Below are 18,891 nucleotides of genomic sequence, written 5' to 3'. Positions count from 1 at the left end.
ACTCCTGGCTCTGAACTCAGGAATCACTCCTGGTGGTGCTCAGGGGACCATGTGGGATGCTGGGAATCAAACCCAGGTCAGCCGCATGCAAGACAAATGCTCTACCCACTGTGCTATTGCTCCAGCCCTGAGAATACAGTTTTAAAGGGGTTAATATTGAAAGTAACTTACTTTTAAAGCTACCCTTCTGACTTAAAAGGACAATTTTGGCCATTAGAATCATGCTGCAATTTCAATGCTTATATTTATGATTCTTTCAATAATATTATAAGGTTTGAAATATGCAGGTTAGGCAGAGTCCCTTCTTTTCTGGCTAGGCCTCAGCTGCCTCCGCACCCAAACTCCACCATGTCAAAGGTCCAGATCTACATCTCCTGAACTGTGTAACCAAGTAAACAGCGACATAATAACCCCCCCCCCCCAAATTTGATAGTGCTCAGTTATACCTCCTGTCACTAAATGAAGACAAACAGGGAAGGAAAAGAGCAATTTCCAACCTAAATCCTTAGAGAGTTCCAGGGGAGCAAACTGCAAAGATTCACCTCAGAAAAGTGGTAACAGCAAAATCAATGGGAAGTAGAAGTCTGGCCAAGTTCAAGAAATGAAAACAATAATAACAAAAACAATATTTATTGTTTTCAGTAGGCTCAACTAGCACCAAAAGCTCTGAAAAGTCACTGAGAAAGACTTTAGTGACAACATTGTGATGATATATAATGAGTTCAAAGAAAGGAAGCTCAAAGGTAATCAGAAAAATGAAAGAAGCTATGACAACTTAAGTGAAAATTTACAAATAGAAAGTGTGTATGGTTGGGATTAGGGTGATAGCACAACAGGTTAGGGCATTTGTCTTGCATGAGGCCAACCTGGGTTCAATCTTCAGCATCCCTATGGTCCCCTAAGAACCACCAAGAGTGATTCCTGAGTACAAAGCCAGGAGTAACCCCCTGAGCATTGCTTGATGTAGCCCAAAAAGCCAAGAAAGAAAGAAAGAAAGAAAGAAAGAAAAGAAAGAAAGAAAGAAAGAAAGAAAGAAAGAAAGAAAGAAAGAAAGAAAGAAAGAAAGAAAGAAAGAAAGAAAGAAAGAGAGAGAGAGAGAGAGAGAGAGAGAAAGAAAGAAAGAAAGAAAGAAAGAAAGAAAGAAAGAAAGAAAGAAAGAAAGAAAGAAAGAAAGAAAGAAAGAAAGAAAGAAAGAAAGAAAGAAAGAAAGAAAGAAAGAAGGAAAGAAAGAAAGAAAGAAAGAAAGAAGGAAAGAAAGGAAGGAAGGAAGGAAGGAAGGAAGGAAGGAAGGAAGGAAGGAAGGAAGGAAGGAAGGGAGAGAAAGAAAGAAAGAAAAGAAAGAAAGAAAGAAAGAAAGAAAGAAAGAAAGAAAGAAAGAAAGGAAGGAAGGAAGGAAGGAAGGAAGGAAGGAAGGAAGGAAGGAAGGAAGGAAGGAAGGAAGGAAGGGAGAGAAAGGAAAGAAGAAAGAAAGAAAGAGAAAGGAAGGAAGGAAGGAAGGAAGGAAGGAAGGAAGGAAGGAAGGAAGGAAGGAAGGAAGAGAAACAGTGAGATAGATGTTTAAAAAAACTTTTTAACTAAAAAAAAATCTTTTTTTTTATTTAATTAATTAATTTATTTTTAATTAGTGAATCACCGTGAGGGCACATTTACAGATTTATACACTTTTGTGCTTATGCTTCCTTCATACAAAGTTCGGGAACCCATCCCTTCACCAGTGCCCATTCTCCACCACCAGTAAACCCAGCATCCCTCCCACCCTCCCCAATCCCATCTCCCCCCCACCCCACCCTGCCACTGTGGCAGGGCATTCCCTTCCGTGAGAGATGAACACTCTTAATTTTATTTTTTTCAAATTTGGGGACCACACCTGATGGTGCTCAGGGTCTGCTCCTGACTAGGTGCTTAAAAATAAAATCTTAATAGGAGCTCAGAGCAGCAGAATAACAGCAGCTGAGGAAAAATTCAAGAAATTCCAGTATGAGATGAAGGCAACCTCCAGAAAACAACAGAAAATTGGGAAAAAATCTTAAAAGACATGAAAAGCACACCAGAGAGCTGTAAGATGAGCAGGGGAACAGTCTAAGAATCACAGGAGTTCCTGAAGAACATGAGGTGAATATGATGAGGGGCCAGTAGCTATAGAAGTCATAGGTAAGAATTTCACAGAGTTGATGAGTAGAGGGGACCAAACAGAAGAGGTCCAAATGTTCTACATAATAATTGACTCAAATAGAACTCCAAAGTACATTGTGCTCAGAATGACATAACCTAAAGACAGATACAGAATACTGAAAAAGTAAGGCCAAAAAAGACTTGGAAATTAATCAGTTTATATTGATAATCCAATGGGTCAAAGAGAAAATCAGGAATCAAAAGATTTCTAGAATTGAGCTTGAGAGATGAAATAGTGGGTAAGACACTTGCCTGGCAAGTGGCACACCTGACTTGCCTCTGCACCCTATATGGTCCCGCAGCACTGCCAGGAGTTATCTCTGAGTGCAGAGCCAACAGTAAGCCTTGAGCAACGCCAGGTGTGGCCGAAAACCAAAACATAACAAAACAAAGACTCATGAAATGAAACAAGAATAAAGACAGAAGTTACTAGAACATATGCGACACAGAAAAAGTGGTGTTGAGGTAAATTCATAGGAATACAAACATTCGTGAAGAAGCAAAAAAGAGGCCAAGTAAATAATCAAATAGTGCAGCTTAAGGAGCTAGGAAAAGACCAACAAAGGGAAGCCAATGCAGAAGTAAGGAAATAATAAAGCAAGGCAAATGCCAACCAAATTAAAATAAACAGAAAAATCAGTCCAAAAATCAGTGAAACCAAGAGCTGTTTCTTTGAAAGAATAAACAAGATTGGCAAATTATTAGCAAGACTCACAAAGGGGAAAGAAATGTAAAGATTCTAATAAACCAAATCAGAAATTAAAAGATGTCAAAATAGATACCACTGAAATTCAAAAGATCGTTAGGAACTACTACAAAAATATTTGTGTCACAAATTTTGAAACCTAGAAGAGACTGACAAATTTTAGAACTTTTATACATTTAAATTCTGAATCAAAAGGAAATGAAGTAACTTAGCAGACCAATAACTATCAATAAAATTGAAATTATAACAAAAAGTTTCCCCAAAAGCAAAAGTTCAGGCCCAAAAGAATTTACTAGAGATCTTCCAAAACTTTAAAGATAACATATTTTCAATCCTTTTCTTCCCAAACAAATTCTGAGTCAAACATTACCCATATAAGATGACAGAAAATTCAATACATGGGCCTATATCCCTGATACATACATATACAAAGATTCTAAGCAAAATTTTAGTAAGTCAAAGCCAACAATACATAAAAATATTATACACCGTAACCAAATAGTATTTATCCTGGAAATGCAATGATGGCTTAAAATACACAAATCAATCAATATAACACATTATTTCAATATAAAGAAAAGTAAAAACCATGTGATCATACCAGAGAATGCAGAAAAACTATTTAGTGAGATCCAACATCCATTCATGATAAAAATTGTCAATAAAATGAGGATGGAAAGAACTTTCTAATGTAAAGTCATTTATCATGAACCCACTGCTAATTTCATACTTAATAGAGAAAAACTGAAAGCCTTTCCTCTAATATCAGTACACAATTCAATACAATATTGAAAGCCCTCACCATAGCAGACAGAAAAAAAAAGACAGTAAAGGCAAGCAGAGTGAAAAAGAAGTCAAATTGTCACTGTTTGCTGATAGCATTACTCTATACCTAGAATTCTACTCTGAGATATACTCCTAAAAATTAAACTTTAGGGCTCGAACAACTGTGTAGTTATAGGTAGGGTTATAAGTAGGGGCTTACTTTGCACAAGGCTATGCCTACAACCAGGCCAACCTGGCACTACCTATGGTCTCTTGAGCACAGTCAGGAGTAATCCCTGAGCACAGAGCCAACAGCAAGCCTGAGCACCACCAAAGATAGCCCAAAACCCAAAAAGTAAATAAATAAGTGAATTTTGATGGTAGTATGGCAGGTTACAAAATCAACATGCAGAGATCCATGGCATTCCCATATGCAAATTATGAAATAGAAGAGAGAGAAATCATTTTAAAACCCTAATTTTCACTTGCAGTTCAATTTTTTAAATTTATTTATTTGCTACAGTACTTTTTAATGTCTCCTCACTGTTTTTATTAAGATTTTAAAAAAAACTATATACAGTTCAGAATCTGGAACTGGTTGGGAGAGAGTTGGTGGGGCCAAAAAAATCCCTTTTAGTCCTCCCTGCCCCCCAAGTCCCATGGGGGATGTGCTGAAAGAGTCGAAGAGGGGCACTGGGATCAGGGACAAAGTTGGAGGTCTCTGTCACAGGCTGGGGCTGGAATTCTGTGGCCCTTGGCGCTGGTTGCCCCCCCCAGCGCTGCTCCGTGAGATGCCCTATTCCCTGGCTAGCTACATGGGCCAGCTGCTTCCTATTCATGAGTCCTGAGACTCACCCCCACCTCCGCTCACTCCTCTTGGGCTGACTTCCAGGGGCAGAGCGTCATGGTTCAGTTGGGAAGAACAAGGAGAATTTCGCCTACAGACAGCTGAAGAGGGAGGTTGGGCGGGTCAGGGCCCGCAGAAGATGACGTGGGTCTTGATACCTGACATTTGAGGGGGAGTGGTTACTGTGTCTGAGCGTCTGTTTTGTTGTACTGCTAAACCAATAACCTCATCCCCTGGGTGAAGCTCAAACTGCAGTTTGGGAAAGAAAGAGGAAGTAGGACACCAGGGAGGCGGGGAGTGGGGAGTGTCCCTCACAAAGGCCCTATCCTCCCCAGAGGAACCATGATTGGTTTTGATTTTGAGCAGGGAACCAACTCAACAAAGGAGTTTAAAGACTTTAAAAAGAATGATAAATCACCACAAAAATAAATAAAACAGCAAAGAAATGAAAACACATTTCCTATCCATGGATTGGAGGCATCATTATTGTCAAAATAATCCTACCCAAATCACCATACAGATTCAATGCCATTCCTGTAAAAATAACCATCACATTCTTTAGCAACAGAGACAATTCTGCAGAAATTTATGTGAACTAATAAAACCTTCAAGTAGCTAAAACAATCCTAGAGGGGGGAAATACTTTCCTTTTTCCGCCTTTAAATTATACCATAGTAATCCAAATAATGTGGTACTGTTATAAGGATAGCCTTTCATATCAATGGAATATAATTGATAATCTAGAAACAGATTCTCAGGTATGGTCAAATAATCTTTTACAAAGGAGCTAAGAGTATAAATTAAAACAAAAAATAAAAGGCTTTTTAACAAATTGTGCTGGAAAAACTGGTCAGTTGTGTATTAAAAAATTATCTCAGGGGGCCGGAGCGATAGCACAGCGGGGTAGGGCGTTTGCCTTGCACGCGGCCGACCCGGGTTCGATCCCCGGCATCCCATATGGTTCCCCAAGCACCGCCGGGAGTAATTCCTGAGTGCAAAGCCAGGAGTAACCCCTGAGCATCGCTGGGTGTGACCAAAAAAAAATGTTCTCAGACCCCTATCTCACACAATGAACGAAAACCAGTTGGAGATGAATTAAAGACCTCAATATCAGATTTGAAACTATAAATGATGTCAAGAAAAATATAGCCAGAACCCTTCATGATTTGAATCTAGAGGAATCTTTAACAATGCTATACCAAAAACTAGGAAATTGCAATCAAAAGAGACAACTGGGACTGTGTCAATTTAAGAAGCTTCTGCACTGAAAAAAATTATATTTATATATATGTTATTATATATAACTTATATATATAACTAGAATGAAAAGGCAACCACAGACTGGGAGGAAATGTTTACCCTGCACACGTCCTACAATGGTCTAAATTACAAACTATATAAAGCACTTATAAAATCTAGCTCCCAAAAATCAACCCTATCCAAAAATGAGAAGAAGAGATGAACAGATGAACAGAAACTCAATATATATAGCAAGCAAATAGGTATAAGAAAAATATTCTCTGCATCACTGAGCATCAAGTAAATGCAAATTAAAACAATAATGAGATATCACATTATTATGTGCATAATCAGATTACACCACATATGACTGAGACTACCATAACTCACAAAGAACAAAAACAAATCGTTATTGTATAGAAGTGGGGGGAAACGGAACCCTCATCCACTGTTTTCAGGAAAGTTGACACGTTCAGCCTCTTTGGAGAACAATATAAACACTTCTCAAAAAATAAAAACAAAAACCCCTAAGAATTGGACTTCCATATGATCCAGAAAACCCATGTATGGCAGCTATCCCAAGGTCCCAAGAGTTCAAGTCAGAAAAGATATTTGTTCTCTTATGTTCACTGCAGAAACACTATTCACAGTAACTAAAATCTGGAAAAAAACCCAAGCACTCAAGAAGAGATGAACAGGATAAAGAAACTATGACACATATACAAAGGAATAGCACTTGCCTATAAGAAAAGATGAAATTATGCATTTTTTTCCATTGCACAGATAGAAGTGGAGGGTGCCATTTTGAGTAAAGTAAGCTTCGGGGGAGATGTAGAATGATCACTCTCATATGTGGGATATAAAGAAGAATACAGAGCAATAACAAATGGTCAAAAGCAGCAGATCCTGAGAACTGGTCTCTAGAACTGAACTCACTATGGCAGGAAGATGAGAAGTAATTGAGTGGGGAACGCTGAGTGGAGGGACAATGGTGGAGGGAAATATACCAGAGGGTGGAGGGTGTGGTGTAGGAACATTGTATTCATGAACCTATCAATCAAAATGTTGTGAATCACAGTGATTAAAATAAAGCTTACAAAAAATAGCAAAATAAAAAATAAACTTGACATTAAAATTAGAAGTATATGCTATTATTCAAATAAAAGCAGTTATCTTTCAGAGTCTTTAATACTTAGAGATGTAAAGGTTTATTAATGGTTACATTATATCAAAAGTTGACATTATATCAAAAATTTCTAGAAACCAGAGCTTTATCTTTGGCTCATAGCTGTTCCAACTGATTGGGTTTTTGGCCACACAGACTTAATAGTGATGGGAAAATAAACCAATCAATTGTACAAAACATGAATCTCTAAAGCCCTCATATGTCACTTATCTTTAAATCATTCAGCATGGTTTGGCATTCAATAAATCACAAAAGTGCTAAAGGAAGAAGTAAGCTTTTCTGACAATTCCTTGAAAATACCACTTAGTTGTTGATCTTCCAAACTTAGACCTTCCTTTGTTTTGTAGTCATTAATACTGTTATTAAGATAAATGCTAAAAAATTACAAAATAAATCACATTCATAAAATTAAATAAATCACAATTTTTTTAGCATTTGTTCTTATTTGTTCTTATATTCTTCACATTGACATGAGTTGGGGTTTTTATTTATTTATTTTAGTGGAGTGAGATATTTTTGTTACTGTTTTTATTTTGGCCTATTTTTTTTGTGTGTGTGTGGTGCTTGGCTAATTCCAGTGCAGTATTTGAGTTGGTTTTATGGATTACTCAGAACTGTTAATTATGTTAATGCAATAAAATGTGTGCTAATTTCACTTACAAATGTTTTTTTGGTGAATGCACTTGACAGTGCTCAGACTTAGGGATCACTCACTCTTGGTAGGGCTCGTACCAGAGATCCAAACTTGGTTGGGATCCAAACCGGGTTGGCAAGCATCCTACACACTGGACTGTCTCTTCGGCCCTATGTTCTTGGTCACTTAATTACACTGAGTTCTACCTGCACGAGTACTTTAAATTTTATTGTTGTAATATTTTATGCGCCCATGTTTTAAGGGAATAATTGAACCTACCATAAGGACTTCTCATAAGACTATATGTGCCTTGGGAGTGTCAGCATTCCAACAGTGCAGTTTACTCAGGCTCTTTCCCTTCCATCTTCTTTTCCTAGCCTTAGGCCTTTGTTTTCTTGTTTGTTATTGAGCTGTGAGGTATTCAGGGCTAACTCCTGGCTCTGTGCTCAGGGATCGCTCCTGGTGGGCTTGGGACTCTATGGGAAGGCGGGATCAGGTCAACCTCATGCAAGGCAAGTGCCCTACTGTACTATCGCTCTGGCCCCCCGTAACCATATATCTGAGCATCAGCTGTATGGTGACATGATGGAAAGCAGGCATCAAGCACTGGTTCTATGCTGAAGTACTATTGTTACTTCAAGGAATCTAACGACAGCAATAATTGTGTACTTACTCAAGGTGTATTCTGATTTAATGGAATGACACCTTTTTGGTTGGGGTTGGCTTTTGCACCACACCCGGTGCTGCTCAGGGCTTGATCCAGGTTCTGCATTCAGGTCTCAGTCCTGCTGGGCCGGGGGGGAGGGGGAGGCATTTTTGGTGCGGGGGAGTGATCCTGGGTTAGCTGCATGCAAGGCGAGCTCCTTGCGCCTGGGCTATTGCTCCAGTTCCAAGGCACAACATTTTAGAAATGAAGCTATGTTTATTTAAGTTTGGTTGCTGGGCAGGCATTGCCTCAGAATAATGTAGTTTATGTCCATCCAATTCATAGTACTTTACAAGCTTTAAAAACGAAGCTTTAAAAAAAATTAGAACTTTGGAAAATTTGTTCTTGACTGAGGTTGACAGCTTCACAGTAAGACTTTCATGATGATGGGCTGTGATGGTGGCTGTTGGTTGCACTTCCAGTTACTGGAGAATGTGTGAAATATAGCACAGCGTGTAGAGCATTTGCCTTGCATGCAGCCGACCCAGGTTCGATTCCTCCGTCCCTCTCAAAGAGCCCGGCAAGCCATGGAGAGTATCTCGCCCGCACAGCAGAGCCTGGCAAGCTACCTGTGGTGTATTCAATATGCCAAAATCAGTAACAACAAGTCTCACTTGGAGATGTTACTGGTGCCCGCTCAAGCAAATCGATGAACAACGGGATGACAGTGATACAGTGAAATCACAAATAATCACAAAAGATATGGTGAACAATTAACAAGTACTGTGTATCAGACTGAACTGCAACCACACTTCTAAAAAGATAAAAAACTTTAGAATGAAATAAAAATGTTATAGGCTATGGATGAACTTCAATTTTCACTTGAATACATTTGATGTTAGGTCTCTGGATGGTAACAGGTATCTCTAGATCAGGGCTTATTTGTGTCCTAGTTCTTCCTTATAAATACCAAGAAATTCTTCAGTGTTATTCCTGGGACTTGCTCTTTCAGTTCCCACAGCATTTTGATTGTATCTTTATTTTGTGAAATAGAGGGACTCCACAAAAAGATCTCCTCTTTAACTTTGTTGACCCTGCAAATATCCCATCATTAGAAATTCCTGGAAGCCCTCTGTTTTGAGCAATTCAGCTTAAGGCTATCAATATTTGCTACCATCAAGCCTTTAGGAATTATAAATCCAGATCCTCGAATCACTAGTTTAGTTTCAGCATACTAAGGAAAAAGCCTCATTTAGAAAGCAATATGCTTCATGGAGACTTCTACATTCAGTGTTTGTGGCAGAATAGCACTGTCAACTGGAATCCCATTTCTCTCAAGTGACAAAATTTACTCTAAAGACTGAAAGGAGATAATGTGATATCTAATATAGATGTCTCATATTATCTAATCTCTGAATCCTCTACCATGTGAGAAAAATGCACCCCAAACCCATCTGTGTAAGAAGAGTTTCACTTTATGTTTCTCTTCTCACTTTCTAGATCTACAGCCAGCTTTCAAATCCTTCAAACTCCTGGTACTTACCCAAATCTTCACTTAGCTCCAGACCTCTTACACTTCACTCATATTTAATAGGTATCAGGTCCATTAGATTTAATGTAACTATATTTGAAATGGAAAAGAACACAAACCACAAACTTCAATTTTCAGAAGGCCTGGTCTAGGTTGATATTTTACTGGAAGATTATGTCCAACTCAACGTCAAAGTTTTAGAGAAAAGAATAATTTGGATAGTTTACTAAGACCCTAATAGGAAATAGGAAATATTTACTCCAGAAAAGAATAATAAGGAATTCTTCTCGGTGCAGATATCCTCACTTTTCAGACATTCACATTATGCCGTTTTGCTTTTACAGAAAATCTGCATTAGCAACTGTTTTCACTACCCAAAAGAAATACAAAATGGATTTTATCATTAGCAGTGAAAGGTTCTTATCTTTATGATAAAAGGGGAAAGTAAAAAATGCCCTTGTATTTTTCATAGCAGCACAAATACGCACTTAGCAACAAGCAGGGACAGTGGCACTGCCATGCTCCTGTTTAGTGATATCACAATGTGTAGTTTTCATATCATTTCTATTTCTGTCCTACCTATATGTTAGTGTTATTTTAGGGTTTGGGATAACTATGATATATGATGTGACTGCAGATTATTTGGGAATAAAAGCTGGGAGTGCTAAATATTTTTAAAATAAATTAAATATAGTTGCTTCTTTAAATCATGTCAGCTTAGGAAAGGTATCATGGGAATCCTCTACTTTTGGGTAGTGGGGGAAAACGTGCATTTACAGAGGTGAATAAGTTAACATTTGTTAAAGAGTGATAGAGATTTACTTATGAGTAAAATGAGACATTTATAATTTGGCCCAAAAGTTGTATTCTATAATCTCTAAAATGATCATATCTGGAGCTGGAGGGGTAGTATAGCAGATAGGACATTTGTCTTGCACACAGCTTACCCCGGGTTCGATCCCCAGCATCCCATATGGTCCACCACGGACCACCAGGAGTAATTCCTGAGTGCGGAGTCAGGAGTAACCCTGGTGCATCTCCAGGTTTAACCCCCCAAAATTAAAAAAATGTATTAGAAATAAAATGATCACATCTGGATTTGAAATGGTAATTATGAATTCTTCTCCAAGATACAAAAAGCAGATTGAGACTCAGGTACTTGGATTGATATATATATATTTTTATATATGTATATATACATATACATATATATTTATATATATATGTATATATATACATATACATAAATTCCTTCCTTTTATATATACATATATAAAAAATGTGTGGTTACATCTTCATCATCATCATCATCATCATCATCCCATTGATTGTCGATTTTCTCAAGCAGTCTCAGTAACATCTCCATTAGTCCTAGCCCTGAGATTTTGGAAGCCTCTCTTTACTCATCCTTCCCAACGATGCCGCACTGGAGGTTCTTTCAGGGTCAGGGGAATGAAACCCATCATTGTTACTGGTTTTGGAATATGAATATGGCAAAGCTTGCCAGGGTCTCCCACTTGGGCAGGAAACTCTCAGTAGCTTGCCAGATTCTCCGAGAGGGAGAACTAGGCTATATGGTTACATTAAGTATTAAAAATTATTTTTGTATTTCTATATTTCTAATATGTTATCAAATATAGTATTCTAATAATTTTGCTTAAAGACAAGTAATGTCTAAGTAAATCTATAATACAATTTAATAAATTGCAGTGTCATTGACATTTATTTCTATGGAAAATTATTGCTGTGTGGTCACATCTCTGAATAGCACTACAGAAATCAAATCTGTTAACTGCAAATTATGCATAGGGAATATTGGTGATGGGGAATGGGCACTGGTGGAGGGATGGGTACTCCAACGTTGTTTGACTGAAGTGCAATTATGAAAGTTTGTAAGTCTGTAACTGTATCTTATGGGATTCATTAAATAAATAAATAAATAAATAAATAAATAAAAGTTAAAAAAGAATAAAAGCCAATAGCATATAATAAAAAAATAAAATAGCTCTGCTTCGAAGTCTCAGAAAATTTATCATAAATGGTCCTTCATAAAAATTGAAGATGCAGAAGGAAAGCAGTTTGCTACAAAGTCACTAATATCAGTAGCCCCTCAAAAAAAAAAATTAAAAGATGAACATCCCTGTTCCCACATTTCAGGTTTCCACTGCGTTTTTACTGCCATCTAAATCTTCAGTCATTGGTAGAAGCAAACATATCATTTCTGTCCTCTTCACTAGAAAAACACATGCTCTACTATTAACATTTTTTCAGGCATGGTATTTTCAATTCGATCTATACCAGACAGTGACATATTTGTTACAAGTTATGCAATAAATTCCATATGGCCACTCTAGGCAATTTGTTAGACAGTAACAAATGGGACACTTGGTTGCCCTTGGAATGCACTGATCATGACCTTCCTTATCGCTGTGTTTGGACCAGCATAGATGCGCGAGCAACTAAGCAAATTTGATTTAAATCTCGAAACATCTTTTGTCCTCTTTACCCTTTATAAAATATAAACATAACATATATGTATTTCTAAGTCTAAAATGAAACCATTTTTTCAAATACTATTTTTTTAGTTAACTATTTCTGTGAACTTGTAAAAAATGTTTTCTTAAAGTAAGTGAAGTCAAATTCATTTAACAATAATAATAACAGGGCAATCTTATATGAATTAGAAATATTTGTTAATTATGTTTCAAAACTGAAAAAAATTTAAAATCCTTTGCCTCATTTATTGACAATGAAAAAAATTTTTCCAAAATTTGAATCTTAACAGTAGTGACAAAGATTCTAATAATACACAGCTGTTTTCTGGATAATCTCAATAAATTGAAAATGTCTGTTTAATCTACAGAAACAATCTTGTTTAACTGTATAAAATTTAAAGCATAACTAAAATTTTATTTATAAAAAAATGAAAAAAAAACCCTCTAACACTGCTTTTGAGGACAAGGTGAAACAATTACCTAGAAAAGATCATATGGTACTTAAAAGAACTTTATTTTCTCTTATCTGTTTTATTTTACTAGATATAGAGTATTCAGATATTTGAAACATAAAATTTTATTGTATAGGGCAGAAATATTTGGTTGAGATGAGATTGTGAATATTCTTTCTTTCCCCTTCTAGTTTAACTTAAATATCATATGCAAGGTTTATATTCCAGAACACATCAGCTAGCATTTGTCACAAGTTGCATTTTTTAAGGTGTATTAACATTAACTCTTCCAATTTTGACAATAATCCTGTGAAGTAGGAAGGATGAAAATTGTAATCCATATTTCATAAATGAAAAAAAATGACACAGCTTGGAGATTCTGACCCTTACCCAAGATTACATGGCTAATAAAGACCAGAATCAAGTATCAGTATTTGACTCGGTTTGTATGTTATTTTTTAGTGACTGTTTTCTATGTTCATAGAATTTTCTTATTTCCCCAATAGTCACAGTACTAGATCCTGTGCAAACACCCCATGAACTCTGGGGGCTTTGTTGCAATAATCCATCATTTATGCAAATGACTGCAGTATAAATTATTACTAAATTTAACCAAAGGCAGATTAGTCCTGTGCAAAATATTTAAGTTCCCAAAATGGGAATGAAGATCCAAGGAGATGACTTTACTAAAATGCTGTTTTTGTGTCAACAAGTTCTCTCCAATAATGACTGTGAGCAGGGAGAAAGATGGAGTCAGAAAGGAAATAGCACAACACTCCCTAATGACTAGGACCTGAGGTAATAAAAAGAGATTTCAAGAGAAAAAATTAATTTGGTTTGAAGGATTATCTCGATATTATTTTTAACCTAGGAAACTAAGAGGTTCAGAAAGAAAAAAGATTTATTTAAAGCTTGGGTTTCTATTTAATATAGTCCTGAATGCCTAGTCACATATAGAGCTGTCTCTAAGTAATGAAGATTTCAGGGTAGACATGCTGTCGAGAAGCACCACAACTAAAACAAGAATAAGAATTAAGTTTAAAATAAAAAAATAGTTACATGAGTTAAAATAAGAATTATCTGAATTTTCACTGCTCACCATGCATCAAAAAGAACAAGTGTTGCGGTGGATGCAGAGGGAAAGGGACCCTTATTCACTGATGGTAGGAATATCAACTAGCCCAGCCTTTCTGGAAAATAATATGAACATTCCTCAAAACACTAAGAATTGAGCTCCCATTTGATCCAGCAATTCCATTTCTTGGAATATCCTCCCAGTCCCCCATCTCCCAAATAAAACAACAGAGAAAAGACATTTGTATCACTATGTTCCTTGCAGCTCTACCCACAATAGCCAAAACCTGGAAATGTCCAAGAGCGTAAAGAAACAATGGTACATATATATTGGAATATTACTTGAGCATAAGATAAAATTGATCAATTATTTGCTATGTGAAAAGTATCAAGCTAAGCAACATTAGTCAGAGGGAGAGAGATTGATACAGAATGATCTCTCTCATATATGGGATATCAAGAAACAAAATGGTGGTGTGACATGCCCAAAGGCAATGGAAACAATGAACATGAGAACTGGTATTCCATAGGAAGCATGCCACTGAGGGTCTGGGGATTGGAGTGGAAAGATATGACAGGGACGTGACTATCACGATGGAGGGAAGTATTCAACTGGGAGGATGAGGGGTCTTAAAAGGTAGTAAAATGTTATGTATAAAACCCTATTTAGCACAGTCCTGTAAACCACAGTGCTAAGAGTTATTGTAAAAAAAAATTCTTTCATAGAGTCAGACTTGGGGGTGGGAAGGAAATAGTAGGGCACTTGTGGAGGAAAGTGGACACTAGTGAAGGCATAAGTGTTGGAACATAGTATTCCTGAAACCAATTCATAATTCTGATTTTTGTTTTGAGCAGAAATATATTTGTTTTTTATCAGCTGAATAGTTCCCTGTATTTAGAATCATGTATTTAAGTTCAATGCTCAATATTTCATTAGAATATCATATTCTAATATAATTAAATGTTATTATATATTCGAATATAATATGTGTTATTTTATGTGTTTCTATTTAGGAACAATCTTTACTTCAAAGACTAGTTTACCCTGGAATTCTTAAAATGTATCATTTTATCTAATCTCCAGTTATATATATTATGTTCCCACTATCAAACTCCTTTTGCCCATACTTATTGCTTTTACTTGCACTCTTTTCAGCAGCAACTCTAGCTTGGTTACGAATTAATGCCATGACTTTTAATGCCTTTTATTTCTAGAAGCAGCAGTTAAATATGAGATTAAAATCAGCCCTCTTGAATAAATAAATGTTTGTGCATAGCAGATCATAGTTCCTTATCCGGAATAATAATGCAGCCTCTCTTTTTACAGGAAATTGAAAATAAAACCTCAACAAATGGATGCAACCATTCAGAATGACTCTCAAGTGGGCAGTGCTGAAAATTGATCTGGTTACTTGTCAATTGCATTATTCAGAGATGACATAAGCAGCAAAGCTAAAGACAATGCTGGTTATTCTGGTGCATTGTCTACCCCATGACAACTTTTCATAAATTATAAAAAGTACTCTGTAAATATATAACTTACTCTGGGCTGAAATTTGAGCTTTGATTCCTAATTAAGCACCTTATACCAACCTCATTAATAGGCACCGAAACAGATTATGATAATACATACATATATATATGGCAGCAAATACTAACAAGACATTTTGTAGCATATCGCCAAAATGATATTTTAGATGAAAGCAGACTGGTGTCTGAGACACTTCCTTTATTCATTTCTGATTTTTTATGATCCACTTTAGGAAGTGCCTTGTTAGATTTTTGCCAGCTGAATTGAATTGAAATATGTTGACAATGATATACTGTCTACATTCTTCAAGCAATTCACTTCTGCTCTATCAGTGTGAAATACATCATACTTCTTTACCTGGGGGGTTATGTTCATTGAGAATCACAAGTGATGCTGGTGTGGGTCTTCTTTTCCTTATCTGTAAGTAACAAAGGCCCAGTCTCTGTCAATGAGCATCAAACATGGCTCCATTTTACTTTCAAGCTTGCATAACTGTCCTATGCTCATCTTTTCCTCAACAACCGAAAGCACACATACGAGGCACACATAGCTGGATGTCATTTGTTTTATGTTGAATCAGTAAAATTGTGAGATACCAGATTCACTCTTCTTTAAGTGATAGCAAAGAGCTACATAACCACAGAAAAGAAATGGTTCAATGTACCAAGTGATTCCACTGAAAATTTATAAGTAAAGAAGGTATCATGATGACTTTACGTATTTTTTATTAATAAAAATAATTATTTTGATTATTCTCCTGAGAATCATTAGTAATATATTATTATATTAATGTCATAATAGTAACAATGCTTTCAAGACCTACTAGCTTTATTTCTAAATCGGGTAGTAAAAACATAGGAAAATAAAAATTATAGCAATCCAAATTTAATAGCATTTACTAACTTATTTTCTATCATAACATTTAGAACAAATCAACAAGTAAAGAAAGAACATGGATTTTATGAAAGAATGTAATTTTAAAGCCTATAGTTTGGGTATCTGTATTTTAGAATTTCAGGAGCACATTATGATTACAATCTCTCACAAGCTGTTTATTTCTTAAATATGAAGCTAAATTCCAAGATAAATATCAGTAGAATAGATGATAAAATTTCAAGTTCAAATTTGAATTAATCTGGCCTGAGTTTGAGACGATCTCTAATAAACCATCTCTTAGACAATTATGACTCTCAGATTCAATAATTAATTTTAATGCAATGTATCTAATACTTGAAAAAGAATTATGAATAATTTGGTTGATGACCCCACATATTTCTTTGGTTTTTCCATTACAATTATAATTCTACCAAAAATGATCTCTTAAGTGTATCTATTGTATCATTGAAGAGTCTAAGTAAATGTGAATATCCAGGGGGATAGAGATGTAAATAAATTGAGAGAGAGAAAGAAGGGACAGAAGTGACTATAATAAACATTAAAAGAAAATTCAGGAAGTATTAAAAAGCTTTTCTTAATCTCTGAAAAAATATTTATAATTATATGTAGATATACCATTCATATTTATCACTAATTACTTATGACTATAATTACTGCTTTAGATATACAATTAAGGGTAATTAAAACATTGAGATTACAATCTGAAATTATTGCAATATTTGATGTTCTTATTAAATCAATTTTTATTTTATAAGTAATCTAAATAAAACGATGCTTATTTTAAGGATTATTTCAAGCTTCCCTAAATGTTAATCTAATATTATAATAAGCAAAATCAAGCATTTTGTTATATAAATATGAATATCTAATAATATAACAATATTTTCATTAACTGCTAATTTTGTATCAAATAAAGTGGTGTGTTTTAGATAATAGTTCCCCTAATGCAACTCATAAAAAAATGCGTAGAAAGAAAGCAACTTATACCTCACTTTTATATCCTAGGAAGTCACACTGTTAGGCAAATTCAAACGATAAGGATGATTTCAATTAATAACAAGCATCTATGTCTGAATTTCCTTAACAGGAACAATTTCACTCAATTCTTCTTACCTGTTCTGCTGCTTCGGGTGCAATCTGACTCTGGAATAGAGGTACAGCAAATTGTATCTTTTTGGGACTGTTGGGCTCCATGATAATGATAAGAATTAGTCTGAGATGTGAAAGGCTCAGGAAGACTAACCCCAAGTGGTGACGGGGACGTATTTCCTTAGCCACACTCCACCCAGCCACACAGAGTGCTTTGTAATAAATATCTGTAATTCCAGAGCAAGCAAATGAAGATGCTGAGGTCTGAGATCCCTTCTTCAACATCCACAGTGATGCCTGAATTGCCTGTTTCCCCACCAATCTCTTGGAACTTCTCAGCACAATAGAGAAAAGAACAATAAGCTAATTGTGTGCCTTTTTACTAATACACATGCCAAGCATTCACTCAGCAGCTAATTGAAAATGCAATGCTAGACTTGAAGGACCTACTGCCCTGGGATTTGAAAGAAAAGCTCTCTCCACTGTACATTACTAACTGACTGCTCAAAAGTGCAATGTAAGCTCCCTTTGAGTATTGCAGGGATGGTCCATTCATTATTGATGAACATAAAGCAGGAAGTTTTAGAGTTGGGGGCAGGGTTGGAATATGGAGTAATTTCATTTCTTTCATAGCAACTTATAAGTGAGAAGACACCTTTGTTATTTAAACATACAGCCACCAAATAAATGAATGGCCATGGAGGGTAAACCACAACCAATAGTATGTTTATGTTGTAATGATGGGCTTAGTAAGACTGATCATAACAAATGGAGTATCTACAGTATATTACTTCTTGATGAATGAGCTGAGCAGATCTTAGTTCAAGTTTCTTCTTTACTACTGAAAAATCCCCCCGATCTTAAGCAAACTAGAGCATATGTCTAGGCCACTAAGCATTCATCAGTCCAATGAGGGGGTTGGACTTGATGACCTTTTATTCTGTTCCAAGGTTCTATAATTGTAGTTCACGGTTTTCATTAAAGAGAAAAGTAATGGACAGTTAAATTTAGCAAACAGCTTGGAAGTCATTGCTATTGCAGTGACCTCTATTTTATTTCCTGGAGAAGCTGGTTATATTCTCTGATTTGGAAGAATACAAAGTGACTAGAAAACATTAATGGAGGGCTAATGTTATCCAATATTGTGGTTTATTGTCAATATGGGGATATATTTAAACATAAAGCACCAGGAGGGAGGGAAGGAGGGTCAAGTTCCACAATGATAGAAGATAATGGTCAGATTGGCTCATGGAGAAGGCAGAGGAGGACATTGGCTTTTCACATCTGTTAATGTCAAAGGAGAGGTACCACAGCCAGATGGCCTTCAGATATTCAGTCTTTTCTGTGTATGTGTGAAGGAAGTCTGAAAATGAAGCTGCTTTAATGGGGGGAGGGGCAAATAAAACTTTGAGTTCTCTATTTGCATATTTGAAATATATCTTTATGAATATTATACTTTTATTCATTCATTATTATTTCAGGTATTTGCAAATGATTTTTTTTAGGTTCTGGATTTATTCCAGACTCTCTCTTAATGATGTGAGTTTCAGTTAAAAGTCTATAGAGAGTAATATGCATTATTTAAATAGCTTCTCCATGTCCACTAGGGGGAAAAGTTAATGAAGAT

At 35.9% G+C, this 18,891-nt stretch overlaps 1 protein-coding gene across 3 annotated transcripts in view; it reads right to left on the bottom strand.

Moving 5' to 3' along the window:
• PPP1R1C (protein phosphatase 1 regulatory inhibitor subunit 1C) overlaps positions 1 to 17,400 on the bottom strand; it is a 144,403-nt gene extending 127,003 nt beyond the window's left edge. For all 3 annotated transcript variants that reach the window (XM_055122836.1, XM_004601206.2, XM_055122837.1), the window contains exons 1-2: positions 17,289 to 17,400; positions 15,636 to 15,696 (exon numbers count right to left, since the gene is read on the bottom strand). In XM_055122836.1, coding sequence (XP_054978811.1) covers positions 15,636 to 15,696; positions 17,289 to 17,369 — 142 coding nt within the window. In that variant the 5' untranslated portion in view covers positions 17,370 to 17,400. The remainder of the gene's footprint in view (positions 1 to 15,635; positions 15,697 to 17,288) is intronic.
• Positions 17,401 to 18,891: the final 1,491 nt, after the last annotated feature.

This window comes from Sorex araneus, chromosome X (assembly GCF_027595985.1).
Source record: "Sorex araneus isolate mSorAra2 chromosome X, mSorAra2.pri, whole genome shotgun sequence".
Taxonomy (NCBI): Eukaryota; Metazoa; Chordata; class Mammalia; order Eulipotyphla; family Soricidae; genus Sorex; species Sorex araneus.
This window is presented reverse-complemented; position numbering and strand designations above follow the sequence as displayed.